Source organism: Prunus persica, chromosome G8 (genome assembly GCF_000346465.2).
Source record: "Prunus persica cultivar Lovell chromosome G8, Prunus_persica_NCBIv2, whole genome shotgun sequence".
Lineage (NCBI taxonomy): Eukaryota > Viridiplantae > Streptophyta > Magnoliopsida > Rosales > Rosaceae > Prunus > Prunus persica.
Window position 1 is genome coordinate 367,985 of NC_034016.1, and position 17,228 is coordinate 385,212.

The window sequence follows — 17,228 nt, forward strand, 5'->3', positions numbered from 1 at the left end:
GGATAACAAACTAAGGTAGCTCTGTAATTATTTCTTCTTAGAAATGTCTCTTAAGGTAGCTTTTCCCCCATTGGGAGAAATAAAAGAAGTCCCATCTGAAAAGCTTCTATTCAACTTGATCCTCAATGCGGATGTTCAACCTCCTGAGCCAAATAGAGTGAACAATCATATTGAAAACATCAAATCTCTTGGAGGGTCCGTTTACCACAAAATGCCTTTGAACCTGTTTCACTCTCCTGTGCATTCTCAAATACTGACTCTGAGATATTCCCATTAGTATTGTTTTGATGTTTGGTATGTCCTCCACTTGTATTTGGACAGAAAATGACTTCCAATCAAGAACATCACTGAATGGTGGAACATAGCTATCAGATATCAACACAGGAATGCATTCAGCATATATGGCTTCCACAACCCTGGGGCTTGCCACTTCATAACCGCTAGGGCATAAGCAAAACCTGCTCTTCTTCAACATCAATTCATAGGACACTCCGTGGGGAAGTTGGTCGTAAACTTGCACGTCTTGGTCTTTCTCTTTCCATTCATTTAGAAGCAAGTACCTTATGTGGCCATGTAGCCGGCCTGCGAAGAAGGCAAGAATCGACCTGCGAGATGGGGAGAGCCCACCAACAAGTCCTTTGATTTCCCCGGTTCGGAGATGGATTTCTGGAAATGAGGCATCTTTAGAAGGATTGAATCCTTCAGAAGTGTTGGCGTTGCATAACACTCTTATGGACTTGTGGTACAAATGAGGAACATAAGAAGATGTGCGCGGCCCCTGTAGACAGACAAATTCAGTTCACAACATAAATTTGGAACCACTATTGTAAGCCTCATGCAACCAAGTTAACATATAAATATAATGGACTATTTTGTATAAACAGAGAAAACAAAAAATGAAAAGGAGAGGCAAAGTTTAGGGTAAAAAGGTGATACGATTTCTTACCCAATCATGGCAAGAAAGCATAAAGTGGTCAGCGCCAAGGCTTCTATTCCAGAAGGGATGCTTATCGGAAATGACATTGACATAGTCGATGACAGCCCGTCCAATGGAGTCTGTGTTATGGGAGTCGGCCGCATAGAGGTACTGAACCAACATTACCACACTAAATGGGAGAAAATAAACCAGGGCCTCATCAGGGTCTGTGGTTTTGTAAATGTTATTGTCCATTTCCATTTCATGAATAAACCTCCCTTCTGTAGAATATATGCTTTTGCAAGGACCATTGTGAAATATTGGTGGGTCTCCTTCTTCATATACATATATCTTGAAAAGCCTCTCCATCTCCAAATAACTCCTGCAGTTCAATCAATTTAATTTGTCTCTGATTTATAAAGAATCAATATCCAAGTCGTAAAAACTATTTGTACTAATAATTAAGATTGTAAATAAAATACCTGTGAAAAGCATTTGCATTCCTGTATATTGGTCCTTTAGGAACATAGTCGGGATCTTCATGGGTAGAGGTTAGATTTCGAACTCGAGCAGCTTCTCTTATTGAAGCCCGAACTCCAGCCAAATTTGCTTCAAGTTTCTCTAACCTGCTATATCTCTTTATAGTTACTGCTGATGCAGAAGTCACATTAACTTCATCAGCTCCTAGGCCTTGATCATTCCATACCATCTCTTGTTTTTCTCCCTGTGGTTATGCAACACCAATAGAACAATAAGCTACTTCGTGAACTTGAAGAAACACATTAATGATTCATAAAGTTACAATGGTCATGCATGAAAAAAAAAAAATCAAAATCTTAATTACAATTTGATGAGGGAGAAGATGTGTTGTTGTTTCATTTGGTTTTGACGATGATGAAGAATTGATATGATGAGCTTCTGAAGCTTCAAGCACTTGAGAAGGTCTTGATCTTGTAGAGACAGCTCGGGATGAAGAATAGTCAGTCTCCAATATTTTGTTGCCAAATCTCCATGTCCATGAAGACGAACCCGAAGTGCAAACAAGCACTGATATCACAAAAAAGGGTACTACAAACACTAAAATTAAGACTGAATAATATGAAGAAGATGACCACAATGATGAAAACAAAGAATATGGTTTATTCAGAGGCTTCATCTCTCTCTCTCTCTCTCTCTCTCTCTCTCTCTCTCTCTCTCTCTCTCTATGGTCATCCACAAATCACAATTACACTATATGTGCATGCAGTACTAGAGTACTGAATGAGCTTATTGTGCTATTGATGGATTCATTACTTAAACTGCTGGTTATTCCTTGCTGCTCATAAAAGTCATTCTTTGAGAGAGGGTTGTGTGGCAAAGCTTTTTGGTGTCTATATATATAAGTGTCTGTGTGTGTGTTTCTGGCCATAAGATGCTTCCTTGCTACTTGATCCAAGTTTGGCTCTCTTTCCAAAAGTTACACAACTTTCATATTTGCATTATTTTTTCTTTCCAATTACTACCACTCGCAATCACTGATGCAGGGATCCTAACCTAACCAACAAATTAGAAATTAGAAAGAACAGAATTTAAGGGTTTAATAAATTTGAATAAAATGTTCTTCCCAAAAAAAGAAAAAAATAGTATGGGGGATTATAATATTATGATACAGAACGTGTTTATTATGCTTGCAGATAACAAGGCTCTCTAACTTCAAGTTTCAATTCCCAGTAATCAATCTGGCAAACTAATTAAACTAATGCAGTGCACAACTAATAAAATATCTCAATCCTGACTCAGGTATCAGACAGTGCTAGTTTAACCCATTGAGATAGCTGTTAGTTATAATCGTGGCAGGGTGTAGGAAACATAGGAGGGATAAAAGAACAGTTTCAAGTACAATAGAAACTTAAGAGCCCTTTCTTTGATACGAAATAATATTTGATTATATGCACCTAAATTCAAAAATGGAACCTACTTCATTACCAAGTCATCTTGGGATGCCCTCAAAGTCCGACTTTCTGTCCGTCACCGTCACCGTCACCGTCACTGTCACGTACACTAACTTTGATTTTGCAAACATTTTAGAGAATCCAAAAAATGTATTGTCCTACCAGGCTTTCCTACGAAAGTTGATTTTTTCCCTTTCACTTCATCTTAATAATTATTTATATTTTCTACAAGGGCACAGCCGTTAGTTTGGCAAGGAGGAAAATTTCTACTACACACACTGGTCGGGAAGAGGTTTTAAGGTGATGATTTGAATTTAGAGTGTCTGATTTTACTTCTCGCCTCATGCTCATTCTTTTACCACATTAGACCATATCGCAAGATTTGCACCACTCGGAGTTTTGAGGTGCTCTATAGTTCAATTTTGAGGTTTACAAATGTACAATTCCAATGGTTTTATTCTTGCCACCTATGAATTGTCCCCATATTTGCTAGCCTAGACGGAAAAACAAAGAAAGGGCTAGCTACCACTCCAAAGTCTCCCCTGTTTCTTTATCAATCATAACAGTCTCGTTTCTGAATGAGGTAGTACTATTATTATTAGTAGTAATTATAACACGCACCTTAAAAGATTTTAAATCATGAATTAATGTTGACCATTTTGTTATCATCTTCTGTAAAACTAATTGTGCAAGTGTTTTCCGTTTGGAGGGTACCATCTCCATATAGAGACATAATTTACTCAAAAGTCAAAAACCCCTTCTTTTGAATTTTAGTACAAACCCAAAAAGCGCAGGCCAAGAAAAAACGTTTCTACCTCTCTACTTGTTGTTCGTAGTTTAAACGGAAAGGGTCGGTTGTTGATTTTAGACAACAATTCTTACAATATGTAAGTTGTGCTTCAATGCCCAGTATTGGATCCAAATGAAATTGCTTTTTTGGTTGCAAAGTTAGGAAAGGAGAGGGTGGTTTTCTCACGCACATTGTCAAAGTGCAATGGAGTCGAACCTAAGATTACAGGTCTACAAGTCAAGACCCTTTTTCAATGGACTAGACCTCGTTGGATGTAGTAAAAAAGAAGTAAAATCATTCCCCACAAGAAAGCTAGAAAGCTCCAAGATATGTTTACCATTTGTAATTATAATTAAGGGAACGGAGAAAAAAAATAAAGAGTTGCTGCAAAGATTATAATGATGATATAAATAGGACAAGGATACAGCTCACAAGTAAAAAGAGCCAGGAAGGGCTCAACCGACAAAATTTCCTGGACTGGTCTGTTCTATGAACACTAAATGCCATATAAACACTAACCGCCATATCTATGAAAAGCTTCACAAGAGCTAACAATGAAAAAATTAAACATACAAGAAATATTATGATACCCTTATTATCTACAGATTGCTGCTTCTCCCTCACCTTTTCAACCTCAGATCTGCAAAGCAATAACAATTGTATTAGAATACACGCATCTATATGAACTGTTCACCTAGCAGAAACAAGTAGATGAATTCAGGCTAGAAACATGGAGGTGAGCATTAAACCATTGTTTACTTTTTCTGGTTGCTTCAGCTTACATATATTTGATGAAAGCGAAGACGGAAAACATGCATAAGGTTGCCTTATCTTTAAATTAACTTGCTTAAAAATTAATCCCTGTATATATAACTACCCTTTACGAGCTCATATAAAATATTTATTATACAGAATTTGAAACACTTCAGTTTTCTTAAGTTTCTTTTCTTTCTTTATTTGCTGTAAAGAGGAGCTCATAAGATTGCGTGCACTAAATAGTTACTCCCCAGAAAAAAGTAACTTGTCAACTCAACATCGCATCAATGTAGAAAAGAAAATTTCAATACATAAAAAATGGAGAAGTCTTAAACAAAAGATCAAACCCTGACCTGAGGATAGCATTGTCCCTGACTAAATTACCCAATTGCATGGAGACTAGGGACTGCCAAGATATAAGGTTGCGAACATCTTTAGCCTACAAGGACAAGAAAACCATTTTAAAAAAAGTATTAACGCATAATACCGCCAATAAAGAAAAGGCAATACCAATATTTCCAAGAATAATGACAAAGCTAATAATAGTCAAAATTCTATGAGATAAGAGTTTTACATACAATGATTTCCTGGCTTTCAAGGAGATTCCTTATGTCTTCTCTGATCTTCTGTACATCTAAATCTTTTTCTCCCAAATCTTTGTCGAATTCTCTGAAAATACTGCCATATCTTGAATTAGATTCCTCCAGGTATCGCTCCAGAACTGATAAACTAAAATCCAAGGAACGAACTTTCTGCATTAGTATTTTAAGAACGGTGTCCCCAGGCATCCTGTTAACTTGTAGATGGCGAACCTCTTTGATAGGATCAGGCACTTCACTTTTCATTATTTCATTGTTCAGGTCAGAGTGTCCAACTGCATATTCAGGTTCCAATTCTTTAACAATATTATGATAAAATTCATCAACCTCAGGGGAGTCTGGGTTGGAGGACGTAGGTTTCTGGTCAACAGTTGCTCCCTCAGACACAAACGGACTGTTTTCAACAGAAATCAAATCCTCAAGCATTCGCTCAACAGCATCCACTCCATAAATTTCAACAACACTGAGTGTGCAATAGAATTCTGAACCATGATGGCTCAAAAGATTCAACTTTATATATCTCACCCACTTCGGTTCCTGAAGATCAAACCTTTGTGCAAGCTTATTATTTGCAGCAGTGAAATTCCCAAGTAGAACCCATTCATCTGTTGGATAGACCAAACTGCCAAGCAGCTCAAAAGCCTTTAAATTAGAAGAATAGTGCTCATGATTAGCTATTTGAATTGTATCTACTAACGTTTCTTCTGAAAGCTCTATATCGACAAATTTTCCTTCTGCAGAACATGGATTGCGAAGGTACTTGTCCTTATCCCTGCCTAAGATATTAGAGGCACCTTTAGCTTCCTTGTTAAAAGCCAAGACCTTGGCTCCCTTTGCAGCTGAAGCATAATTGTATTCAGCACCACCAGGCTCCACTCTGTGTTTTATGCCTCCAGCCTCACCATTTCCAGATTTAGTTTTGGAATTAAATGTTTTGCTCTTGAACTCATCAAGACCAAGTGGCACAGCACGAGGTAGGCGGCCATTCTTTGGAGCATCATTTTCAAGTTTCACACCTGAACCAGAGCTCACCACCTCAGGTTGCTCACTAACAGCTGAGTCAAAAAATATATTTCCTTCAGCTGAGGCACAATGTCTACTTCCTTCACTAGCAAAGAATTCACCATTTAAACCACTGGTTTCAACACCATTTGCGCACGCACCACCAGAATAGTAGACCAAATCAGTTTCTTTTTGTATATCTACAGAATCAGAGTGTTCATCCCGGTCCAGCTTAGCTTTGTCCCAAGTTGATATACCAACTGGAGATACAGTGGATCCATCTAACACAAAGAAGAGACTAAATAGCTCATAACAAGCAGCATGCAGGAGTAAATCATAAAAATCACACTAAAAGTGAAAAAAGATAAAAGAAAAAGAAGAAATAAGATGAATGTAAAAAGCGAAATTAATAACAGTGTTTCATCAAAGAATTCACTTGTTTGCAAGGGGAGATACACAGTGTCAACTTATCGATAGATTTTCAGCTGCAATTTCGCTCAGGATATCTCAAAGCATGCTAACACTGCAAACCATCTTTATCTCAGGGAAGTTTCATGAAATTGCAGAAACCTTCCAGACGATTTCCTTGCTTGGGCACAAATTTTGGTCTTGCACTGAAAATACTTCAGGTGCTTCTCTACTAAGCACTCCTATTGTGCCCTTACACAAGAGTTGACTGCCTCTTGGATTTCCTAATTTTTAAAACCTTAAGCTCTTTCCCTTACTTTTTTTTTTTTTTCAACCAATGTCAGATGGTAAATAAAAGGTTGAAATGTCCAGTTTCCAAGCCTCCCCGACCAACTAAACAGCCCTCAATAATATAACCTGCAATGATTTCGGTCTTCAACACTTAGGAACCCAATCAATTTTCCCAGTCTTTAAAATTTCCCAAAGCCCAACCCTCAGCACCAGCAGCCCTATCATCAGCAGCGTTAGTCGTCCATCATCAATTTTCCTGTTTGTGATTCTACCCAAGTACCATGCCAATGCACCATCTCTTCGTGATTCTTTTTCTGTTGAGTAAAAGTGTATCAATGTTGAGATGTACACATGTACAAAGAGCTTCCCTACAACTAATGTCCGAATGTACAAAAGGGAAGAGCTTTGCTCTAAATGAAGTTGAGGTATCATATCTGCAGCCACATGCAATGGTAGTGAAGTATGAATACCATTTTATCTTTATTTTTGTTTTTATGAGAGTGATATGAATATTTGATTGAGTGTATGAGGCTATAGAAACTAAAAACTATATGGTGAAACTAAATCCTTGGTTTGTTTAGTAGTCAGCAAAGAGTATTATATATTTTGGGCTTAATTATTATGCTTTCTAGAGATTTTATTTATTGAAAATATTGTACATTTTTAATTGTAAACTTTGAGTGCCAAATGGCTTACATGTCAACACCTCGAGGCTTATGCCTTGCCTTGTCAGTAATAAAGTGCCCCCTCCTTATGCCTGTATCATTGAAAACTTTATCCTGAATCATATAAACCTCCTATGCACCTATACTAAACCCCATTGGGCAAGTCGAAATAGTAGATAGTTGACTTAACATCTCCTGAAGTGTCATTCATAGTTTGCTCATTTTCCCCCTAATTTCTGCCATTTCCCCTTTACTGATATCTACATTTCTGTGTTTTCAGGTCGTTGATTTTTCTAAATTGTTTTCAGGTTATGATCTGCAATTTTCATTATTGTTTTTCCTTTCGGCGATTAGCTATGGAGCAGAGAGATTTTAGGTACAGATAACCACAAGGACATACCTCAATAACTCTTCTATAATTATATCTAGTTCAATCTGTGCTGCTGTACAACATACAATAATAATATGTTTTCAGTTGCTTATTAAAAATTTCCCCAACCTGGTTTTGATAACAAGTCTACGCAAATAGAAAAATATTTCATCTTTGGATCCTCCCATATTATACCCATGCATGAATTTCAAATGATTTAGTATATTAAATCGCTCAGCGCACCACATCCAGGATCAGAGTTAACTAACTGAGTCACTGAAGCAGAAATGTAGCAAATAATACCATAACATATAAATCACAACGCTAAATTGGTGAGTCAAACAAAAGAAAAAGGAAAATAGATTAATATATGCAATGTAACGGCCGAGCTGATATTTCAGGTAAACAAGAATAAGTAGAGACCACTGATTCTAAGCTAAACTCAGCATCAGAAGCAGTTTTGCAACCAAACAAAAAATGGTGATCATATTCACTGCAGAAGCTTAGTGCTTTAGATATTATTTCAGAAATTCACAAACAGTTCATAAAGGAAACCAACAGAAGAGAATTGTATTGAGTAGAGAGGTTACCTCTGTATCCATCTCCACGACTGAACCATAAGCTGAAAAGAAAGACAAGCCCCCACAAGACAAAAACTAAAGACAGAGACACCTTATACAAGCGGCTCCTTCCGCCGAACCCCAAAGCTCTTCTTTGCAGAAGAGCTCTACGTGACCTTTGCATTGCACATCAATCCAATCCACTGCTGAACGAAGAAAAAACAGAGAACAGAGTACCTGTACCGAACAAAACATAGACTTGAGTTGAGTTCCACTCTCTAAAAATATAAGAAAATGAAATTACATACATTTCACAGCTATGATTGTTGTAAACGGATTCCAATCCAAGTCAATGAATCAATCAGAATACAATATAAATAAATATATATACAAACATGTATAGCTTGCAGATTCAGCTACATGCAACTACATTTTGAAGCAGATGTGAAATGAGTTATCTTTAATGGAAAAAAAAAAATGAAGTGTTTAGATTGCAAGCTATACAATTAAGAGAAAACTTAATGGGTGAAATACCAAACCGAATTATCTAGTAGCTGTACAAATTGATGAGAAAAAAAGAAGAAGAAAGATTGAGTAGACACCCATTTCGGTAAATTGAAATGGGAATTCTCCACCAAAAGAACCAAATTCACCTTCGCAGCCAAGCAAAACAACCTTTTGATCTCTTAAAGATACACTCTTTCACCAAAACTGATGGCGAAATGAGTAAAACAAACAAAGCCCATGAACTAAATTAAAATAGAAGATGAAGCAACCCTTCATGCCAGCCTGGTTCTGTCTCTAAAATTCAAAAAATATCTTCTTTTTTTATTAGAAAAGAAAAGCAAAAAACTGCAATTATATAAATGTAAGCAGATCTTAGTCTAAGTGGATAGACAATAATTCCAGCTTCAATTGGGGTAACCAAAGATGAGATCCAATTCAAAAAATACTATTAAAAAAAAACAAAGAAAAGCAAAATGTTCAAAAGAAACAAAGAATAAGAATCACATGCCGACCTTGCAGGTTGGTGAATCAGTCGGTATCGTATTGAAACGATCAACAAATAAGAACAAAACAAAATCGGCAAAGCGGGGAAATTTTCGAGATTAGCGAAAGCAAATCAGAAATGCGAAGTCATCGTAGAAGAGCGAAAACAGAGCGTCAATACGGCGTAGTTTAAGGAGATTGTTCGCTTTGCCTTGAGCGTCAAACGTCTTCCCCCTTTTTATATTCATCTTCATCGTCGTCGTCACTGCCTGTGTCGCTTTCTTTTGTAACGGTTTTGCTTCGATTTGATTTCGCCGAATAGTTGTTTTTTGATAACAGTTATTTATTTATTTTGAAATTCAAACAAATTTTTTTTTTTACCCTTTGCCTTTTTCTAAATTGCAAGAATGGGGTTAATCTGTAAAAAGCATGTTTGGATGGTGGATTGAGGCTTTTGGTATTTCGGTTGGCTCTAGAATTGGAGAAAAACTTCCCGGCCAATAATGCTATTTTACATGAAAGTGTTATCACGCTTATCATAATTTTATTAACCGGAATAACAAAATAGTGTTATTTCCGTTTCATAAAAGTGTCTCTCCTAAAATTGTTGGAGAAGTAGAGGAAGTTGTGTCACCTTACCCAAACAGCAACTATTTTGGGGATTGTAAAAAAAAAAAAAAGACCACCATTCATGGGAATTTTCAAAACTTGAGATGAGGAAATCCAGATTCTTATTGTAACTCAAAAAAATAAAATAACAAAAAAGAAACATCCTAAGCAAGCAAGCATATAGAAATGAAGAAAAAAGAATGAGGGAAGGACTGTTGGTACCTCTTTTTGTAAAAGCAGCTTTTACCTTGTGCATTAAGGCATACGAGCAATTCTGCCCAGTAAGAAAAGGAATTTCAGACTTTCTCAATGCCCACATTGGACAGGATACTGGGTATTTATAAAACTGACAAGGGCACTGAACCCTACGACAAGTTAGAAATTCTAGATATTTTTTTTCTTTTCTGTTTTTGTGTATCACAATAAGCCAAAAAAATCGAAATAATTGAACCCTTTAAAAAATAATAATAATAAAAATAAAAATCTTCCATGCAAGACAAGATGCTTGGATTCGTGCTTGATGAATTGTAGATTGCATTCCATTAGTGCAAAACTTACTATGTTTTTTTAAAATGGGAAATTAAATTTTAAAAAGCTTTTGCAAGTATTTGTCATGAGTGGATGACCAGGAGGATGAATGAAAATGTTTTGTTTTTGTCAGTGGAGTGAGCTGGAATCGCATGCACGTCATTGCCAACATCTAGTTAGTACGTGGCACTGTAGCACGTGGCAGTGCCAGTATGTTTCTTACACGTATGCATTGACAAATAGACATGAGCTGTACCTGCCTTCTCTCTTAAGTCTAAAATACTACCGACGTGTCCAGCGGGCACAGCTCGAGCTTATCTTTGCTCACCACATATCACCAAATTGTTGGTGATCATTTTTTACAACATAAAAACAAAACATCCGCATTTCATTCTTAATTATTGAATGAGTTTGATTTAATGTATTCGCCTTCACTCTCACGTCTCAAAACTAAACTACGCTACTGCCGACTAAAACTACCGACATGTCCAGCGGCCAAAGCTCCTCTCCACATCGAGTATATTTTGTTATGAGATAAAGACAATACATTATATTTATAATTTAGACACAAAGATCGAGCCAATAAAAAAAAAATAGTCACAGAAGTTTGAAGGAAGTTAAGGTTCCACTCCAAAACCAATTGGCAATGGGAGGAAAATTCTAACTCTTTATAAGCCCTTGCTAAGTTTCTCAACTTTCCAATGTGAGACTTTTTATCTTCACATTCTCACATGCCCCCACATGTGTGACGAATTTTCAAGCCTAACACATGGGCAACCTGGCTCTGATACCATAAAGAAAGTTGAGGTTTCACCCCATAACCAATTGGCAATAGGGAGAGTATACGAAATCGCAATAATGAGAATTTTTTTAACATAATAAGCATTTTGAACAAAAAAAAAAATGGTGATAAGCATAATCTTTTCATTATTAATTATCGAATGAGTCGATTTAATGTATTTGCTTTATAAATCACACACACACAAAAACTTGATTTTTTATTATCAAAATGGTCTTTAAACTTATCCTAAAATTATATTTTGATCCTTTAATTAAATTGTTCGCTTAAATGCTACTTGAACTCTCTATTTCGTAATGTGATCGAACTAAGCTACCTCAAGGTCAAAATTAGTAATGTGAGTCTTTACAATGGACTTGAAGATCTTCCCAATAACTTACGCATTCTTAAATGATTTTCCTTTACTATAACTTAACATGCGTAATAGTTGCATAAAACATTTTCTGATGGGAACAAAACTATATCCTTTTACTCATTTGATCTTTTATAACTGTTTAACCAGGGAATCTAATTTTGCTATGCTTTTGCAATTGACAGCCTTTGCACAATTTTAAAACCATCAAACTCAGTCACTCTCTGCATCTTGTCAGCACACCAAATTTTAAAGTTGTACCAATTCTTGAGGTTCAGAAATGTGAATTTATCGTAAAAGAGGATAAATAGAGCGTCAATACGGTGTAGTTTAATGAGTTCGTCCGCATTTTTTTGTCATTTGACATGGAGGGAGGGGGAGAGTTTAGTCCATTTTTCCATTGTGGTGTCATCCCATGTGCAAGGAGATTGTCTGTATTGACTTGAGCGTTAAATGTCGTGCCCCTTTTTATATTCTTTCATCATACCCGTCATTGTGTGTCTCGCTTTCTCTTGTAATGATTTTGCTTCGATTTGATTTCGCCCAATAGTTGCTTTGCAAAAACGCTTTTTCTTTTCTTTCTTCTTGAAAATTTAACTGTTTTTTTTTCACCCTCTGCCTTTTTTTGCAAGAATGAAAATCTTGGGGCTAATTTGTGAAAAGCAGGTTTGGATGGTGGATTGAGGCTTTGGGTATGTCGGTTGGCTCTAGAATTGTTGGAGTACGAGAAGTTGTGTCTCTAGTCTTTCCCCAAACAGCAACTATTTTGGGGCTTCTGGTAATGATTTCCCCACTCCAATTTTATCTACTTACATTTCTTTTTTAGTTATAAAATATAGTGTAAGTAGATAAAAATCAACACTCCTTTTAAAAAAACCATTATTTAAAGAAATTATACAATAGTACTGTAATATCACGCGGCAATGATACATGGTATTACAGACGAATTTGACATGTGGGCAACAACTACAACAGAGAGAAGTAACGTTAATTGGTGTTAACCTCACTGTCTGAGAAACTTCTGGTACCCACCTTCCCAGTTTTTACCATCATCGAAGACAACCATTGCCATTTCTGCAGGATTTTTTGAAAAGCAGTCATGTTGCTTCTTCACAAAGCTGATGAAGAATTAACCCAAAAAATGGGTCAGCAGTGACTCTATCTGTTAACTTGTTTTTATATGAGGGATACTGACGTTAGATGAGGAAACTTCGCGGATATGTTCGCTGACTTGACGATTAGTGTTGTTGTTGATGCCTCCGGATCTTCATATTCCTCTTATACAGTGCTAGTCAAATGTGAAGTGGTTGTATAATTTCTCCACTATTTATGGGAATTTGGGAATTTTCAGGACTTGAGATGAGGAGATTTCAATCCTATTTTTATTATAAATCATAAAAAAGAAACATCCTCTTTTCTATTACAACTATGGCACAAAATCAAAGCTTATAGAAATCAACAAACAGTGTGTGAATCAATTTATAAAAATGTGCAAAGGATTGTTGGTAGCTCTTTTTGTAAATGCAGCTTTTACCTTGTGCATTAAGGCATACGGGCTGCCCAGCAAGAAAAAAAAAAATTCTGACTTTCAATGGGCACATTGGGCAGGATAAGAGGTATTTACTGTTTATATAGCGAAGGGTTTTAATAAAAGCTAGCAATTGTAGATATTTTTGTCCTTCTATTTTTTCGTGTATCACAATAAGAATGTGAATATAAGAATTCGACCTTATTTATATTTTAAATCACTCAAAGCTGCTATGTTGCATATACAACTGAAATCCCATGAATTTGATAGCAAGAGTTGAATGCCTTATAATCTTTATATTTTGGAAAATATACTGAGACTTTCCGATTAGTTAAAGAGACAACCCTTGTTAACGGGGCCTAACTTAGTGAAAAAAGACATTGACTTGTAGACTAATGGTCTCAAATTCGAACTCTTATAACGTTAGTGTGTGTGAGAAAACCCCCACCCCCGCTAACTTTGGCACAGAGAGAGAGATCTTCCAATATTTTAGGAATTTTAACATACATCCCAATCAACCAGCTTTTGCTTGTAAAAAAAGAAAAAAACTATTGAAATAGAAATAGCAACCTTCCTTGAAATAAAATGAACTAGCTAATAACCTTTCCATGCTAGACATGATGCTTGGCTTCGTGCTTTATGAATTGCAGATTCCTTTCCATTGTTGCAATAGTTAATAAAAGAATAGAAAAAGCTTTTATTGTGTCGCTTAAGTTATATAGGAATTCTTGAACCCAAGAGTTAAGAATAACAAGTTCTTAGTCACCATCAAACAGCCCCCCCAACTAGTCGTATGGGGTGCTTGTGGTAAGTTGCCTTGGATATGAGGAATTCCTAAAAAACGGCAAAGTCTGGTAATTTTTTTCATTATTACGTACTATGTTTGTTTGAAATGTTGAATTAAATATATTTTATAATAAAATCAAAATTACAAAACTATAAATTCATGCTTCTCCAAAACAATAGACCAAGGAGGATCTGCAAAGCGAGGAAACCAGCTTATCCACGTTAATGCATATGGGTTAGCACAACAGTAGAGAATTGTGGGTCAAACACTCCCCTCATTCCAAAGTGCACTCGAGTTTGATTCATGTATGAGACAATCTTAAGACAACCCAATATAATACTCCCTCTCTCTAACGAATGAGGAAAAAAAAAATCAGCTTTTTGCTGGGATTCGTAATCTCGCTAGAACTGAGACTGACTGGATTATAAGTAATCCAATCCAAGATGATTTGGGGCACCATACAAAGGAGTAGGATTGTGGATTCAATACAGTGTTTTTATCCAGACCACCAAACGGGTTCGTTCAGATCCGAAATAAACAGAGGAAATGAAAAATTGAAGATTAAATAAATAGTATAGCCGAGCGGCTATACCTTTTAAATATATTATTCCACAAGTATAGCCGGATGGCTATATTCCTTTTTCTTTTCAATAATCATTTGATCTTTTATAACTGTTTAACCAGGGAATCTAATTTTGCTATGCTTTTGCTCTTGCAAGTGACAGCCTTTACACAATTTTAAAACCATCAAACTCAGTCACTCTCTGCATCTTGTCAGCACACCAAACTTTAAAGTTGTGCCAATTCTTGAGGGTCAGAAATGTGAACTTATCACAGAAGAGGGTAAACAGAGTGTCAATATTGCGTAGTTTAAGGAGTTTGTCCGTATTTTTTTTTGTCATTCGACATAGAGGGAAGGGGGAGAGTTTGGCCTACTTTTCCACTGTGGTGTCATCCGATGTGCAAGGAGATTGTCAGCATTGACTTGAGCGTTAAATGCCGTCCCCCCTTTTTATTTTCTTTCATCATTCCCATCATTGTGTGTCTCATTTTCTCTTGTAATGATTTTGTTTCGATTTGATTTTGCCCAATAGTTGCTTTGCAAAAACACTTTCTTTTTTTTTTTTGAAAATTTAACTGTGTTTTTTTTCTTCACCCTCTGCCTTTTTTGCAAGAATGAAAATCTTGGGGCTAATTTGTGAAAAGCAGGTTTGGATGGTGGATTGAGACTTTTGGTATGTTGGTTGGCTCTAGAATTGTTGGAGTACAGGAAGTTGTCTCTAGTCTTTCCTCAAACAGCAACTATTTTGGGGCTTCTAAAAGGACCACTATTGGGAGAAATTATACAATAGTACTGTAGTATCACGCGGCAATGATACTACAAGATCTTTTGAAAAGCAGTCACGTTGCTTCTTCACAAAGCTGATGAAGAATTAACCCAAAAACGGGTCATCAGTGACTCTATCTGTTAAAAAAGCAGTCAGCGAGATGTTTTTTTTTTTTTTAAAAAAAAATTTAATTTATTTTATAATTAAAAAAGATAATGGGTAGTTGTGTTCCATAAAAATAGGATCCATTATCTGATTTTTCTTTTAATTTTAATTTTTTTAATATAAAAAAGTGTGAATTTACCATATTATCCTCATTTAATTAATAATTTCAATTCTTAATGTTTGCAACCAAGGGCATTTTCTGGTATTTTGAATGTTTCACTATTATCTGTCTTTTGTTTTATATCTACTAGCCCCTCACGCATGTGCCAATTGGTTTTATTTTTTATTTTTTATTTTATTTTATTTTTAGAATTAAGAAAAGATAACATGGATAGTTATGTTCCATAAAAGTAGGACTTATTATCTGATTTTGTTTTTATTTTTATTTTTTTAAATATAAAACATGTGAATTTACCATATTATCCCAATTTAATTAAAATTTCAATTCTTAATGTTTGAAATAACCAAGAGCATTTTTTGGTATTTTGAATATTTCACTATTTTTCTGCCTTTTGCTTTATATATATAGATATAGATGAAATTAAAAAAAAATTTTGTCGAATAGAAAAAATATACTTTCTAATAAAATCAAATTTACAAAACTATAAATTCATGCTTCTCCAAAACCACCAGTCAAAAAAGTGGCTGGAAAGACAAAAAGGGCATCCAAAACAACAGACCAAGGAGGATCCGCCAAGCGAGGAAACCAGCTTATCCAAGTTAATGCATATGGGATAGCACAATAGTAGAATAGTGGGTCAAACGCTCCCCTCCTTCCAAAGTGCACTCGAATTGGATTCACGTAGGAGATGATCTTAAGATAATCCAATATAGTACTCCCCCTCCCTTTAAGCAATTAACTTTTCTTAGTGTACTACCTCCTCTCACAAAAGAAAAGGGTAGCACGGTAGAGTGAGAAAAGAGAGAGAGTTGTGATGGCCAAGGCTTGGATCCGAAATAAATAGAGGAAATGAAAAATTAAAGATTAAACAAATAGTATAGCCCTGCGGCTATACCTTTTAAATATATTATTCCACCCGTATAGCCGGACGGCTATACTCCTTTTTTCTTAAAATAAATAGATTTTTAATTTTTTGAAATAAATAGTACAGCCGAGCCGTTATACTCTTTTTTTATTTTTTATTTCTTAAATAAATAGTATAGCCGAACGGCTATACGGTTTAAATATTATTTATCCCCTTTTGATTTTTTTTTTTTCATTTTCCAAAGTTGTTACAAGTATAAAGAAATAGCATTTTCCCGATTTATACTCGTATTATACATTTAAGTATGTATTTTTTAATAATACTTCTGTTTTCCGTACATTGCTAGCACTCAATAAAATATGTATTTTTTATTATAAAAAAAGCAAACATACAATACAAATATTATACACATACGTACATATTTTTCATGTTTAATACACGTATTACTTTCCATAACATAAACAAAATTCAAGTCTTATACTCGTTAAATAACATATTTAAAATATAATCTTATAGCCGTGAATTGTACTACTTTTTTATTTTCATTTTAACAATTAGTATAGCCGTGGAGTAATACTGGTTTCCATTTATTTATTTTTAATACTTAGTATAGCCGCGCGGCTACACTCCTTTTTTTATTTCTTAAATAAATAGTATAGCCAGAAGGCTATACCGGTTAAATATATTATTCCACAAGTATCGCCGGGCGGCTATACTCTTTTTCCTTTCAATAATTAGTATAGCCGGCAGCGGGACTCTTTTTATTTTTAATTTTTTAAAATAAATAGTACCTCCGCACGGCTATACCCTTTTTTCTTAAAATAAATTGTATAGCTGTACGGCTATACGGGTTTATATTTTTAATTTT

General features: G+C 35.4%; 2 protein-coding genes and 1 long non-coding RNA gene across 6 annotated transcripts; 1 reads left to right on the top strand and 2 right to left on the bottom strand.

The window, feature by feature from the left end:
* On the bottom strand, positions 2–2,213 carry LOC18766218 (probable glycosyltransferase At5g03795). Its single transcript, XM_007200311.2, has 4 exons — positions 1,761–2,213; positions 1,399–1,640; positions 947–1,298; positions 2–778 (listed from the first exon to the last, which is right to left on the bottom strand). Exons 1-4 carry the CDS (start codon positions 2,070–2,072, stop codon positions 107–109), a joined length of 1,578 nt encoding a protein of 525 aa, XP_007200373.2. The 5' UTR covers positions 2,073–2,213; the 3' UTR covers positions 2–106.
* LOC18766604 (uncharacterized protein slp1) lies at positions 4,007–10,214 on the bottom strand. 4 transcript variants are annotated; one of them, XM_020569996.1, is made up of 5 exons: positions 10,135–10,214; positions 8,319–8,525; positions 4,972–6,275; positions 4,747–4,832; positions 4,007–4,277 (listed from the first exon to the last, which is right to left on the bottom strand). In XM_020569996.1, the coding sequence occupies exons 2-5, from the start codon at positions 8,470–8,472 to the stop codon at positions 4,031–4,033; spliced, it is 1,791 nt and encodes a 596-aa protein (XP_020425585.1). In that variant the 5' UTR covers positions 8,473–8,525; positions 10,135–10,214; the 3' UTR covers positions 4,007–4,030. The 4 variants fall into 4 exon arrangements, with proteins under 4 accessions (XP_020425585.1, XP_007199768.1, XP_007199767.1 ...); XM_007199706.2 differs by having other exon boundaries at positions 10,110–10,213; XM_007199705.2 differs by lacking the exon at positions 10,135–10,214 and adding an exon at positions 9,308–9,592.
* Positions 11,924–12,919, top strand: LOC109950756. The gene is made up of 2 exons (XR_002273048.1): positions 11,924–12,344; positions 12,509–12,919. It is a non-coding gene; the product is annotated as an uncharacterized LOC109950756 (long non-coding RNA).

Coding starts and splice junctions, on each gene's coding strand:
- LOC18766218 (XM_007200311.2), bottom strand. CDS start 2,072: ATGAAGCCTCTGAATAAACCATATTCTTTGTTTTCATCATTGTGGTCA. Junction 1,299..1,398: donor AATGCAAATGCTTTTCACAG/GTATTTTATTTA, acceptor ATTGAACTGCAG/GAGTTATTTGGAGATGGAGA. Junction 779..946: donor TGCTTTCTTGCCATGATTGG/GTAAGAAATCGT, acceptor GTCTGTCTACAG/GGGCCGCGCACATCTTCTTA.
- LOC18766604 (XM_020569996.1), bottom strand. CDS start 8,472: ATGCAAAGGTCACGTAGAGCTCTTCTGCAAAGAAGAGCTTTGGGGTTC. Junction 6,276..8,318: donor TCGTGGAGATGGATACAGAG/GTAACCTCTCTA, acceptor TCTTTGTGTTAG/ATGGATCCACTGTATCTCCA. Junction 4,278..4,746: donor AGGGACAATGCTATCCTCAG/GTCAGGGTTTGA, acceptor ATTGCTTTGCAG/ATCTGAGGTTGAAAAGGTGA.